At 54.6% G+C, this 14,809-nt stretch overlaps 1 protein-coding gene across 1 annotated transcript in view; it reads left to right on the forward strand.

The window, feature by feature from the left end:
* The first annotated feature begins 10,401 nt into the window (after positions 1-10,401).
* AP3D1 (adaptor related protein complex 3 subunit delta 1) overlaps positions 10,402-14,809 on the forward strand; it is a 41,069-nt gene continuing 36,661 nt past the window's right edge. Inside the window, 1 exon segment of the mRNA XM_033082378.2 lies at positions 10,402-10,736. Coding sequence (XP_032938269.1) covers positions 10,641-10,736 — 96 coding nt within the window. The 5' untranslated portion in view covers positions 10,402-10,640.

The following is a 14,809-nucleotide window of genomic DNA, read 5'->3' on the forward strand; positions in this document are numbered from 1 at the left end:
AGGGTGGAGCACCCATGTGACAGCACAAGGCTGGGACCCTCAGTGTGACAGTGTGGGGCTGGCACAAGGCACTCAGGGAGGTGCCAGGCTGAAACCCTGTCATGACACAGCAAGGGTGGCATATGGCACCCAGTGGTGCCACACACGTGTGGCAAGGCAAAGGTGGGACCCTCTATGTGACAGCACCAGGCTGGCATGGGACATTGATGTGGCCTTGCAGGACTGGGTCACTTGTGTGGTTGTGTAAGGCTGGCACACCCATGTGAGGGTGCAGGGCTGGCGCACATGTGATGGCACACAGCTGGCACACATGTGATGGCACACAGCTGGCACACATACGATGGCACAGGCTGGCACACCCGTGTGAGGCCAGGCTGTGCTCATGGGTCACTGGACCAAGTCCCCAAGGCCATGTGGCTCCTGGTGCAAAGCCTGCACACACGTGACGTGTGAGCTTTGCCTGGACGCTGGCACAGTCATGGAGGGTGTGTCACACAGGGGGGCACAGAGAGGTGTCCCCATTGCACACAGCTGTATGTGCCAGGCTGTACAAGGGGCTCCACATAGCTCCAAGGAGGAGCTTTACTGGCATGGGGGAGCAGAGCTGAGCCTTGTGTGCATCAGTGTCCAGCGGGGACAACGGGACAGGGGACACGGGGATGGAGGAACGTGGGGACAGGCTCCATCAGCCACAGACACCAAGCACTGGGCGCCGAGGGCAGCATCGGGAACTACAGCCTTACAACACGGTGTAACCTGGGAGTAGGACTGAGTGCACCCCAGCCGGGCAGGGACAGAACCGGGAAGGGTCCTGGGTGGGGGCTGGGAGCGGTGACATCGTCCTGCATCTCTATAGTAGCCGGTGATGGGATCAGTGGCAGCATTTTGCATGTCTATAGGTGCCCGCAGGGCAGGGTGACACCGTTTGCATGTCTATAGGTGCCCACAAGGTAAGGTGACACCGTTTGCATGTCTATAGGTGCCCACAAGGTAAGGTGACACCGTTTGCATGTCTATAGGTGCCCAGCTGGGTGATAAAATCAGGCCAGAGTTTTCTCCTTCACAGTCTTTGGGGTGATAATTTCCCTCTTCAGGGGACATGCGCATGCCCTGGGGTGCAGGGACATCTAGGGGCCTTGCCACCCTCTCCTGAGGCATGGGGATATCTGAGTGTCCCGTGATTCTGTCCTGCCACCCTGCCTTAGGTTACAGAGATATTTTGGGAGCCCTGCCACCCTGTCCTGGGACCTGAGGGTATCTGTGTGTCTGCCCTGGGTTTTGGGGACATTCGGTGGCCCTGGCACCCTGCCCTGCACTCCGAGGGAAGAGCACCCCGCACCACCACAGCACCCACCCCCTCCCTGTCACATCTGCTCACACCTCACTGCCTGAAGGGGCAAGGGACAGTGACTCTGTGTGGGTGCCATGCTCCATCCGAGGGCTGGAAGAGCAGCTGTGCCCAGTGTCTGCTGGGGATGGGCATCGCTGTGGGACATCCTGAGGAGGTGCCCACAGTCCAACTGGGCATGGGTGAGCCCAGGCTCTGACCTGCAGCCAGGTCCAGCAGAGCCAGATGGCACCTGGAAGGAAAACCAGCCCTTCCCCATGAAATTGGTGGTGGAAGTGGTACCGGGAACTGCTGCCCTGCAATGCCAGTGCAGTGCTGGCTTCTCCCCCCATGGATCCTCACTTTCTCAGCCAAAGACAAGTAAACACGGCTTGGGGCAGGATGCTTTTGCCATCTGGCTCTCCTGGCTGTTGTCCCCAGTTTATTAATCCCATCATTCTTTTATCCTGCTGGAGAGGATGTGGCTCAGCCCTGCTGGGGAGGTTGGGGGCCATGGAGCTCAGCTTTGATGCCCCTGTGTTGGTGCCATCACACCCACTCTGCTCCTGCTCTGGGATGTGACTCCAGGGCCAGGCAAAGCCTCCTGCATTCAGTGAATCTCTGCAAATCCTTTGGGATTGAGATGTGGCATGGAGACATCCAGTGATTGGGCTGAAAACTGGCACTGTGGCTGGGGTCACTGCCTGTGTCCCTGTGCCCCACAGGAAGGCAGAGAATGCACCGTGCCTGAAACGCATCCAGAGCCGGCGAGTGCCAGAGCAGGACATTCCCTGCAGAGGGATTTTGTACATTATTTAACACCTGGATTTCCTGACAGATCTCTGCTTTCAGCACAGACAGGAGCTGTTTATTTGGGGCAGCTGCACAGCTCTGGGATGGGGGCTGGGATGTGCCCCTGCTCCTGTCACCACGGCCGCTCCCTTGTCCAGAAACCGCTCCAAGGCCGGCTCCAAACTCATCCACTCCCCTCTTTGTATCCTTTTTCTCCCCCTTAAATGTCCATACGTGCAGAAAGCTCCATAGCTAGGAACGCTTTTCTAAGGAAAACATTAAAATCATCAAGTCAGCAGTGCTTAAACTGCTCTGACTGCCTCTTAAATAATCAATTCATTTTTAATTAGCTTACCACAAAAATTCCATTAAATTTAAATAAATAGACATGGCAGGAGTTCTCCAAGGCACAGCAGGCTCCATTTAAAGAATTCTCTTTGAGTTCGTTAGGTTGGTCTTTAATCAGTTTGTCGTCCAAGTCCTTGTGTGGCCCAAGCAGGCTCCTGGGCTGCTAATAAAGAGTAATGGAAGCTTCCAGAATTTCCCAGATGAATCCCGACCATCTGGCCACCATGCAAGGGTTCAGTGCTGGAACTGATGTCTCCTGGCAGGTAGTGGGGAGTGGGTCATTTTTGAAGCACCTGTCCAAATCAGGACATCTTTTCACTGTTTTCTCTGAGTTTTACATCTGAAAGAGAAGGAAGCAAGGAAGAGCAGTTCCCTGTTTTCTGCTGGTTCAGTGAGCTGAAGTGGCCCCTGAGAGTTGTGAGAATCCCTGAGACATGGCAGCCACTCTGTCCCCTTGGCCAGCTCTGGATTTTTGCTTTTTTGGGTATCTTGGAGGTCTATGAGATATCTTGGGAGGGACTTCTGACCAGAGCATGTAGTGACAGGACACAGGGAACGGCTTCCACTGCCAGAGGGCAGGGCTAGATGGGATATGGGGAAGGAATTGTTCCCTGTAAGGGTGGGGAGCCCTGGCACAGGGAAGTGTCCATGGTCAGGTCGGACAGGGCTTGGAGCAGCCTGGGATAGTGGAAGGTGTCCCTGCCATGGCATGGGTGGCACTGGATGGGCTTTAAGGTTCCTCCCAACCCAAAGCATTCCCTGATTCTCTGCCCACTCACCCTGTGCTCTCCTGCAGCTCCTCTCTGCGCTGCACCAGGACATGCTGGGTGCTGCCAGGGGCCAATGATTTTCCAGGGCAGTGAGCTGCAGCACTGGCATTTCCAAAGAATCAAGAATCCACTTCCAAATTGGCAGTACCTGGATTTTTCTGGTGTGGAGGTTTGTAGGGGGAGAGGTTCCCATCCACTCCCCAGATGTGCTGGTCCTGCTGCATGCCCAAGCTGCAGCTCCTGGCTCCATGCTGGCACAATTCAGAGCTGATTCTTTTTTTGCCACCACCACAGAAACCATTTTGGATAGGGAGGAATGGGGATGCTCTGCACAGCTCCATACACACAACTCCGCTCCTGTAGCACTGGAAAAGAGAATTTTCCCTGGCAAGAATGTACAGTGGGCAGCTGGTGCCCACAGGCAGCTGGCACAGCCCCTCCTGGCCTGCTACTCCCACATCCCACCTCTGTTCCCACACAGCCCCAGTCAGGGATCCCCTGGAATGGGAGTCCCAACTGTGCAGGCGTGGGGGGACACAGGGAGGGCATTAATGCACCAAGGACACTTTGCACAAGCCGTGTTTGACACTGGGCACAAACCACGTGCAAAGGCACCTCTGGAGCTCATCTCACACTGGGATTGCTCCCCTTGGGCTGTGGGGTCGGCTTCTATCGTGTTCATGAGTCCATTGACTCTCAGGAAGGGCCAGTGCTTGGCACAGGGGCCTGAGGAGCACATCAGCTCTCTTCAGTATTGACCCAGTTTAGCTGACAATAACAAGCTGGATCACGAGGCAGGTTAATGTAGGCAAGTTTGTTCCCATCAGATTAAATATCCCAGCTGGAGCCCCCCATAGTGGCAGGGCAGGATGCTGGTGGTCCATAGCCCAGGGATGGAGTCAGCTCCCTGCTCCAACCCCCTGCTCTGATGGCCCTGCACAACTTCCCTTTCCCTCATGCACAATGCCCCATGTGCAATTTTCTGAGCCCCACTTTAATTTCTGGGGGTCAATCCTGCATGGCACCAGGGAGTTCACTTCCACATGATGGAGCAACATCTGTCCTTTCCATCTGTCCTGCCAGCTCTCTGGGCCAAATCTCTCCAGGGATGCTGCAGTTACCACAACAACAAAGTGATGCAACAGTTTCCTCTGCACTTGGAGTCCTGTTGATATAGAGGACCTGGGATGGGTGAGGCAGCAAAGCTGTGCTGGTGCCAGTGGAGGTTCAGGCAGGTTAACACCACTTGTGGCTGTCAGTGCCCCCCTTTTGGAACTGGTCTCAACTGGGTTTGAGCCCAGTGTGGGAGCTTTGTCTCCCTAGGGAGACATGGTTGCCACTGCTGGAGCCTTCCTCACACAGTGATGGGAGTGCTGTACATGAGGAGTCAGAGCTCCAGATTCAGCAAGGAACGAGATGGACAAATCCAGGGACACCGTGTGCCTGTGCCAGGCACAGCTGATGGCAGAGCCACCTGCTGAACCCCAGGGAAGTTACCAGGAATGTTTTCACTGGAACACAGTGGCTCCCTCCCACCCAGCCCTTGGGGGTTGCCATCAGCTCTGCTTTGCCAAGGGAAAATAAACCCAGTTTGGTCATTTTAGGCTCGACTGGAGCTTGAGCTGTTCAAAGGTGCAGCTCTGGCTGTGTCCAACCCCACACTGCTGGGGAGCTTCTGGAGAGCTCCTGGTGCCATCCAGGGAGCCTCTGCCCCACCCTGGCCCCTGAAGGAAGGGGCAAAGAGGCCAAACCAGGTCCCATGGGTGGGTTGGGGCGTCCTCGCTGCTGCCTCCCACCTCTCTTGCCCTTTTTTGCCCCCTTGTTTTGGGGCAGCCAGGGCTGGGGACACCCTGGCTCCATTTCACAGGCACACAGAGAGCAGTGCCCAGCTTTTCCCTGGCTCCGGGCTCTTCCCTCCACCTTGCCTGGCCGGCCCGCTCCAAAGTGGCATCGTTCGGGATCGATTCCAAGCATTTTCTCAGATGTGGAATTTGTGAGCACGAGGTGAGTGTTTAACCCTCAGGCTCCATCCCCGGTCCAGGACAGCCCCATCCCTGCTGCGTCCAACCCCGCGCCCCTATTTCAGCAGGGGATGTGGGGGGACAAAGGCTCTGGCTGGGTGGGGGCGAGGGGACCGTGCCAGCTGCGCGTGCAGCGGTGCCAAACCCGAGTCACCCACCAGGGACCCGGAGCGCCCGAAGGCAGCCGCGGCACACGGAGCCTCCTGAATGGGTCCCTTGTCCCCGCAGCTCCGGCTGGCCACGTGTCCCGCCCCGTGCCTGGCCCGCGGGGACACCGCTGCCCCCGCGCCCCACCCCACAGCTCAGCCGTCACCCACACCCTAATGCGGGGGTGGGACCAAATTTGGGTCACCCATAATCCAAACGTGAGCACCCATCGCCCTCAACCAGACAGCACTGACGCATCACCTCAGCCCCACACAGGGGGCACCCGGCACCCAAACTGCCCCATCCAGCCACAGCTCACCCATCACCCATCACCCAAACACGGGGCATCCATCGCCCCCCCACACGGGTCCCCACGCGTGTCCCCCGTCCCTGCAGGTCCCCACGCGTGTCCCCCTCCCTGCAGGTCCCCATGTGTGTCCCCCTGTAGGTCCCGCCGTGTTCCCCGTCCCTGCAGGTCCCGCCGTGTCCCCCTGTAGGTCCCGCCGTGTTCCCCCGTCCCTGCAGGTCCCCATGTATGTCCCCGTCCCTGCAGGTCCTGCCATGTCCCCCGTCCCGGCAGGTCCCCATGTGTGTCCCCCTGTAGGTCCCGCCGTGTCCCCCTGTAGGTCCCGCCGTGTTCCCCCGTCCCTGCAGGTCCCCGTGTGTGTCCCCGTCCCTGCAGGTCCCGCCGTGTCCCCCGTCCCGGCAGGTCCCCATGTGTGTCCCCCGTCCCTGCAGGTCCCCATGTGTGTCCCCCTGCAGGTCCCGCCGTGTTCCCCCGTCCCTGCAGGTCCCCATGTGTGTCCCCCTGCAGGTACCGCCGTGTTCCCCCGGTTCTCCCGGGCCGCCAGCGCCACCTCGCGGGGACGAGCAGGGACAGGAGGAGCGGGGTCTGTGCCGGAGCAACGCGGACACGGCGACAACGGCACCCCAGGACAGGGCACCCCAAAACGGGCACCCCGGCATGGTGCATGCCCCACCACGGGCATCCTGGTAAAGACATTCCAACACAGCACCCCAATATGAGCAAGCCAATATGGACACTGGGGCATGGGGCACCTCAAAACTGGCACCCCACAACGGGCATCCTGCCAGACACCCCGGCATGGGCACTGCAGTATGGGAGTGCCCCAATATGGGGTCAATGTTGTCACCAGGAGGCAGGACACCCTGGCACAGGCACGCCACCTGAGCATCAAGGACAACCCAACATGGGACACCCCAAAAAGGCATTCTGACACAGGCATCCCAGCAAAGACACTCCAACACAGGTACCCCAATATGGGCACCCAGGCATGGGACACCCCAAAAAGGCATTCTGACACAGGCATCCCAGCAAAGACACTCCAACACAGGTACCCCAATATGGGCATCCCAAATGGGCATCCTGTCACAGACACCTCAGTATGGTGTCTGTGCCCAATATGGGCACCCCAAAATGGGTATCCCAGTATTGTCAGCTGGGGACAGGGCACCCTGGCACAGTCACCCCATCCTGCGTGCCCAACACAGGACAGCCCTGAAAGGGCATCCTGGCATGGGGTTCCTGGTGAGGACAGTCCAACACAGGCACCCCAATATGGGCACCCAGGCATGGGGTACCCCAGAACGAGCACTCCAAAATGGACATTCTGACATGGGAACCCTGGCTGGACCCTTGGAGGCTGAACAGCCCCAATTTCATGTTGTTTTTTTTTTTCTTTCAGATCAATTTACACAAAAATCACAATTAATGTAACCAAGTACAACTTCTTTAAACCTTGCTGGGATGCGAAACCCACGGAGTACTCCGAGTCAGGAATGGGGGGAAAGCTCTTGAAAGCATTGCCATGGGGAAAAAACCAAAAAGCAGCTCAGACCCAGCTCCATCGGGGATGTGACGGCTGGGATTGTGTTTTCCCACTGACACTGGCACTCAGCAGCTTGTCACAGAGCTCTCCCAAGGCACAGCATTCCTTAGGGATGCTCACTGTCAGCAGCTGGAGATGCAGCAGGAGTGGGAAAATTCCTTCCCCAGGAATGCTGCCTGCATAAGTGCAACAGGGAAAACAGCAGGTGGCATAATTTTTAAAAAAAAAAATAGCTGAGCTGCAAAGGCCAAGAAAGACAAAAGCTGAGAATTTTAAGATTTAGGTATCACCAATGGCAGCAATTAGGTTAAAAGCAATGCTCTTAATTAAAGGTAATCATAAGAGGATTCCAAACCCTTCTGCAGAAAGAAGAGTGAAAAAGTCAATCATGTCCCAAATCCAATTTTTAAGGCTGAACTAAGTCAGGCTGCCTCAGAAGGAGAAATCCTTGGAAATTTAGTTGGGAGGGATCAAGTCTTAGGTCCAAATCCATCTGTAGGAGATGTTCCCCACAGGGAAGACACAGGGTGCTGTGTCTCCCAGCCTGGGCTTCCCTGCCTCACCCTGTCCTGGGGGTGTGAGAGTGTGACAATGTGATGGTGTGACAAAGTGACACTGTGACAGTGGCTGAGCTCCACTGCAAACTGGGTTAAAACACGGGATTCTCACAAGGGTTTTGGGGATCCCCTCAGAAAGCAGCCCAGTTAGAGGCAGGGGGACAGTGGAGGGGACAGTGACAGCACAGGTGAGCACAGCCAGCCCTTCCCAACCACAGCCTCATGCTGGCAGCTGGATGTTCTCTGTACCATGAGAACTCCAGCAAACATAACTCTTCCCTTTGACTTTTTCCCTTAAAAAGGGAAGCCTCCTGCATAGGGGCTGATGTGTGCAGCTATTTCTGAATAAAAGCAACACAACCCCCAGGCTCCTCTCTGCCCCAGGGCCAACATAAACAGGCTGCAAAGCCCTGGTTGAAGGCAGAGAACAAAGGGGAAAACACTGGAAGCATGAGAAATCCTTTTCCTTCCACTCTTGTGCAGCAGCTCAGAATCCCAGGTGGATCTTGGCAAGGTCATGTCTCCTTTTTGTTTGCAAGCTGCTTTCTGTTGATTTCCCTCTTTTCCCTGATGCTGGAATGGCGAAGGTGGGGTGGGAAAGCAGCTCCTGTACTTTTTATTTTCCCCTCTCCTGTTTCTTATCACCAGCCACCTGCAGTGGGGACACGTCACCGAGGGGTAGGGGCTTGTCCAGGGGTGTTGGGCACATGGGTAGAGGACAAGCTGTGGTCACAGGGACACTGAACCAGTGCCCACTCTGTGCCCACGTGTGGGGACACTCACAAGGCTCTCTGTCCGCCTGTCCATCACCCACCATGTCACCTGTCACAGCTCCCACACCCACACTGGTCACCTGGGCAGTGGGTGATGGTGTTTAGTGAGTGTTCAGGTGTGGAAGCCTATGGAGCTGCATCTCCAATAAAGACATGGACCAAAATTTGTATCTATTGGCTGTGCAGCCACTGTCGGCACCCACAGACAAAGGGGAGAGGTGAACCCTGCCAGCCCCACCCTGTCCCACCCTACGGAAGGACCTGCAGCCCCATGAAGGATCCACAGACCCATGGGGTGATCCCCATCCCTGTGGAAGGACCCCTGACCCCACGGGGGGACTCAGCCCCAGAAAGGACCTGCAGACCCATGGAGGTGTCTCCATCCCTATGGAGGCTTCTTCGGCCCCACAGAGTGACCCCTGGCCCCATGCAGTAACTCTCAGCCTCAGAAAGGACCTGCAGGCCCACGAAAGGAGAGGACCCCCACCCTCAGGGAGGGAGTCCCGTCCCCATGGAGGTACCCCCATCCACAGGGCATTCCCCTGTCCCCGTGTCCCCGCCGCACGTGGGACCCGCGGGAGCGGCCGGCGCGGGCGTGGCCAGTGCTGGCACAGTGACAACAGTGGCAGTGGTGACGCGGCTGTGGCGGGGGATGAACCCCAGAATAGTTCAAGTTGAAGGGCCCACACTGGGCCACCAGCTCCCACCTTTCTGCTCCGGCAGGGCCATCCCAGAGCACAGGGCACAGGATTGTGCCCAGATGGTTCTGGAATATTCCCACTGAAGGAGACCCCACTCTTTCCCTGGGCAGCCTGTCCAGTGCTTGGTCACCTGCACAGCAAAGAAGTTTAGCCTCACGTCCGGGTGGAAGCTCCTGGGCATCGGTTCCCCTGGTGCCTCACGGAGCAGAGCCTGGGCCCCGCTCTGACCCTCCCTGCAGGCACGGACACCCAGGGCTGAGGGCCGCCCTCCCCTGGGTCTTCTCTGGAGGCTGAACAGCCCTAGCTCCCACCGTTCCTCATTCGGGAGATGCTCCCGCCCCTTCTTCATGTCCACAGCCCCACGGACCCCACTCCAGGACCTCCTCTGGGATCCCGAGGAGCCCAGAGCTGGCACAGCACTCCAGCTGAGCCCCGCCAGGCCTGAGGAAGGGGCAGGAGCAGCTCCCACGTCCTACCACCGATGCTTCTCCTAACACAGCCCGGGATCCCACCGGCCTCTTGGGCCCTAGTTCAGGTCCAGCAGCTCATTAAACGCTCAGTGTTGCTCCAAGTGCCTGCAGGGTTGTGGTTTTCTCTCGCGCGTTTGCAGGTATTTGTTGTTTCCATCCCATGGGCTGAGAGGGGCAGGATCCCCCCCGGGGCTGCCTCCTTCTGAGCGGCCGAGTGGGCGGGGCCTGAGGGGAGTGGGCGGAGCTCTAGTGATGGGGGCGTGCTTTTGCTGAAGGGGCGGGGTGGGCTCGGGGCGTGGTCTGGGCGGAGTGGGCGGTGCTAGGGAGCGTCAGCGGGGCGGGGTCAGAGGTGTGGTCAGAGAGGAGGGGGCGTGTCAGGAGCGCAGGGAGGCGGGCAGACGGGACGGGGCGGGGACAGGGGCGTGTTCAGACCACTTGGGGGCGTGTCCAAGATGATCCGGGAGCAGCTGCAGAATGGCGAGGCGGGCGGGAGCCTCAGGGGCGTTCCGGGGGCGTGGCCAGGCCGAGTCGCGGCCCCGGTGGAGTGGGCGGGGCTGAGAGCAACACAGCGGACGGTGTTGGCCCGGGGGCGTGGCCGGTCGTTCGGGGCGTGGCCATGTCGGGGGCGTGGCCGAGCCCTCAGCTGACCGGCCGCCATTTTGTCGGTGCCGGATCCCCAGCACTGCCCGGAGCTGCGCTTGCGGCCGGGGTCGCCCGTGCCCGCTCGTTCGCCAGGGCAGCTCCGCCCGTGCCCTCCCGCTCCCCTCGGCATGTGAGCGCCCCGGCACCGCTGCTCTCACCCGGCTCGAGCGGCAGCAGCACCGCGGCGGCCCCCCCGGCCGGGCCCGGCCCCTCAGCCCGGCGCAGGCCCCGCCGCCGCCGCCATGGCGCTGAAGATGGTGAAGGGCAGCATCGACCGTATGTTTGACAAGAACCTGCAGGACCTGGTGCGCGGGATCCGCAATCACAAGGAGGATGAGGTGAGGGGACCCTTCCCCGCGCTGCGACCCGGGGGTGTCACCGCTGTCCGCTGGGGCCGTGGCTGAGAAGGGAATGTTGGCTGGGGAAGGGGGAAGCGGGAGTCAGAACGAGGAAGGTGACGCTGGGGTGTGGGGCAGGAGGGACAGGCTGGGTGAGCACGAGAGTTAATAAGGGTGGGTCGTGCTTGGTGCTCACCTTTCCATTCAGTGTGTTGTGGTGTTGAGATCCGTGATATACATACGGATACATATATCTACACAAATATATACTTTATTATTATAGAGGAATAATACAGAGGAATTCCTTCCTCTCCAGCCCTACAGTCACGTGCTGTAGTTACCTATTTATTCTTCACCCTGAAGCTGTTATACAGGAGAACTAAGCTCCTCATTCAGCTTTCAGACCATTCATGCTTGGTATCTCCTGACTAAAATGTCCTTCTCTCAGAGCTTTTCTAGGCAGCAATCAGTTCTCAGTGTTGGCCTGTTATCCATTCTTGTGTGAGAAGCACGTGATCAGGAAATTAGTATAGGTGAAATAATTAGTCATCAAGAACGTGTTATGTGAGGCTCAGCAGTGAAGTGTCACATGGTAATTGAGAAGTAACGGGCCCCAATGTCATTTATGTTCGTCTTCAAGTAACTCTTGAAGCCTGAGAAACTTTCTTGGTCTAACAGCTGGGCTTTGCTGGTGTGTTGAGGGGTTGCTGTGGAGTCAGTATCAGCTATCCAAAGCTTCTGGAAAAGTTGTAAACATGTAATCAAGTGAAGAACTTTACTAGGAAAACTGATCTTCCTTGCTGATGCTGTTGAACTGAAACACAAAATACAGCTTCCAAAATCTCTGTGAAACCCCTTGTGCACAGAGCATGGGGTTGTTGGGCAGTGAGCATACCTGGGACACTTTATCATAGAATGACAGAATATGCTGAGTTGGAAGGGACCCATTAGGATTATTGAATCCAATTTCTTTCAGCATATCTGAAATTTACAGTATTGCTTTGGTGGTAGAGGAAGGCAGGGCTGCTGTGCAGTGCCTTGAAAAATGTGGGGAACACCATGAAGTGGCAACAGCAAATTTGTATGGAATTTATGAGCTTAATATGTTCTGCCAGAGTGGGTGATCAGTATTCTTATGGAAACCCCCCAATGCATTGTGCTGCTTTTAGTAAATCTGCTTTATTCCTCTGTGCATAGGGCAGAAAGTGTTTTCATCAGCTGTCAAGCCCCTGAGGATCTTCCTGGTGAAGGTCCAAGCCTTTGTGGCACCAACTCTTTGAGAAGAATTGAATGTTCTTTCCTAAATTTTGTGACAAACAACTTCATAAAGAGAATTGCAGGTCACACTGAGCTTGTTCTCAGTCTGTAGCAAGAAACAGTTAAAATGTATTGGCTTTGGTGCCTTTTGGAGTTAGGAAAAAACACTCCTTGGACGATTTTGTTGGGCTCTGTGTACTTGTAGGAAGCTGTTACTCAGGTATGTGCACACTCTGGGATTCACTGAGGTCAAGGCAATGTGTTGTCTCTTACAACAGCTGGGCTGCAGCATGATGGGATTTTGAACTCCTTAGTTTGGAGTACTAATGGTGAGATTTTGAAATAGATAACTGTAAGGGATAATTCCTTTTTATATCCTCACAAGGACAGCAAAAATGAAAACCCAAATCAAGATGTGTTCAGCTGATTAAGATATTGCACTGGTAAAACCTGTGTGTTTGGGAATCCTTCAAACATTTTTCTTGATTCCACAGAGTGGCTGCAAACAGTGCAGGACTCTGCCTTTTCCTGGCTCAGCTGGAGAGAGCTGTAAACCTGCTGTTGAGCTTTTGGGTGATGATTCAGTGCTTCCCAGGCACTGGCCAGGGCCATTGGCTAATTTTCAGGTGATGTTACAAAATCAGAATGCTGTTTTAGAGGAAGTAGCTGCAGAAAATCTTCCTCTTTTCCCTACAGTGCTTCCATTGTCCATTGTGTCTGTTAAATGTTGCTCCAGTGCTGTAGTTCAACCAACATTTGTGTGTCTCAAGATAAGTGTCTAAGCCTAAGATAGACACTCTGTCCTGTTCAAAAAAGCAAATTTGTTTTAAAAAAAAGTGTTCTTTAGTGGGGAGGATATTGGCTGTTGGTCTTGGCTCAACAGGAGTTTCTCCAGGAAGAGTTGTCTCTGGAAAGGAGCTGCTGTGGCTGTTAAATAGCAATGATATGAAGAGAACCAAAGGCAAAATTCTTGTTTTGACTTCTGATTTACTTGTGCTTTTTACAGGTTAGTTTATTTACCTTGGGCTTCCTGTTTTGGAATTTAATCACCTGGAAAAATCTGCCATCACTTATTCCCACTTCTCTCTGGGCAGCCTCTCCTGGTAGAGCTGAGATGGAAAGGTTTATTTCTTTCCACTTCCTATGTGGGTGCCACATGAGCATACCTGGTATTTCACAGCCCATCGAGGCTGTACCAGTGCTTGGCACCCCCGTTCCCAGTGGGTTTCTCAAAGCAGTTCTTTGACAACCACACTGTGTTCTTGCTTGATGGGTTTGTGTTCTTCTTCTGACCATAAATCTCACCCCAAGGTGTGTCCTGAAGTCAGAGGAGGCCACATCTCTTTATTGATGAGTTTTGTGTGCTCCTCAGCTCCTGGCCCTCGAGCTCACAGTACTCTGCAGCCTGTTAATTCCCTGTCAGAGGCACTTCCATTGTGTGACCCATTTATTGAGTTTAAAATACTGAAGCTGAAGGGATGGGCTTCCCTAAGATGTGAGGTAGGAGAGGAGGTGGTTAAAACAGTCACTGCTCTGTGCACACTTACTCTGCCCGTTTGCCGTGTTCTGGGCAGTGCTGGAGCTGTGCTGTCCTTGTGCAGGCCCTCACTGTGTGCAGGGAATGAGGTGGCACAGCAGCATTAGCTCCTTCCCAGCTCTGACACGTCGTGTTTACTTTCCAACAGATGCTTTAGTTCTGTGCTGTTCCCCAGTGCCAGTTCAAAGCCAGACTTGATCCTACTATGTTTTCCTGACTTTTCACTTCCTATGCCTCATTCTCTCCCTTTCATTTGGAAGAGGAATGTTTTTGCTAATGAAAGTGGTGTTTTTCAGCAGTTATTAGGTGGTTATGTATGCCATGGAGTAACTTCTCCCACTTTGTCCCTACTGCTTCAGGATCTGCTCCACAGCATGCTCAGGAGAGGAGTGCCTTGTACCATAGGCTGTTAAAGTATACTGGATTTTTGCCTAGATAGTCCAAACTGAACAATTATATCTGTTCTCCTAAGTGTTTAATAAGGGACAGGATAATTCTTTGATGCTGTTTGGCCCTTGCAAAGTGTTTTTCATTCACAGTTAAGTTTGTTTTTCCCAACAAGGAAGCTCCTGAGATGGCCCTTTATTAAACTGGAATTATAAAGTAACAGAAGTAGATATTAATGAGTGTGCTTAGGCTCATTCAGACAGTAGCCCTTTGTTTCAGGTGTCTTTGATTTACTGCAGGACATTTAAGGAGAGAGAAGGGATTTTAAAAAGTCCTGTACAAAATATCTGTGCATGTCTCTTATGTGAGAAAATTGTCCCCTTTTTGCCTCAGAGACTCTTCTGTGTGTGCCAGGATTAACCCTTCATGTTGATACTTTCAGGAAAAGTCATATTGAAAAATTCACATTTTCCTGTCTGTGGTATTGGGTGATAAGTATTTCATTGCTGGTTTGCACTCAGACTTTTTGGAAGAGTGAAAGGAGGAATCAGTGCTGCTGATTGGGGAAAATAAACCAACAAACTTCAGTGACTAATATAATGCTAAATGGGAGGAGCATTGTGTGTGGTGCTGTGAAATGTGTGTTTTACTGTCAGCCTGAGCTTTCCAACCCAGCAGTGGCTTCTTGCTGCTTATGAGAGTTACCTGAGGACAGGGCACTTGTGTTGTTAAAAAAGCTTTTTCCCTCTAAGTAAAGGGCTGCTGTGTTCCACTGCTGATTTCCAGCTTCTTCTGAGACGCATTTTCAGACAAAACAATGATATGGGGAGTTTAGAGGAATCTTTTCACATCACAGAACTCTTGAGGGCTCAGCCTGTCCTCAGTGAGGCCG

The sequence above is a fragment of the Catharus ustulatus genome, chromosome 29, assembly GCF_009819885.2.
Source record: "Catharus ustulatus isolate bCatUst1 chromosome 29, bCatUst1.pri.v2, whole genome shotgun sequence".
In the NCBI taxonomy this organism is placed as follows: Eukaryota; Metazoa; Chordata; class Aves; order Passeriformes; family Turdidae; genus Catharus; species Catharus ustulatus.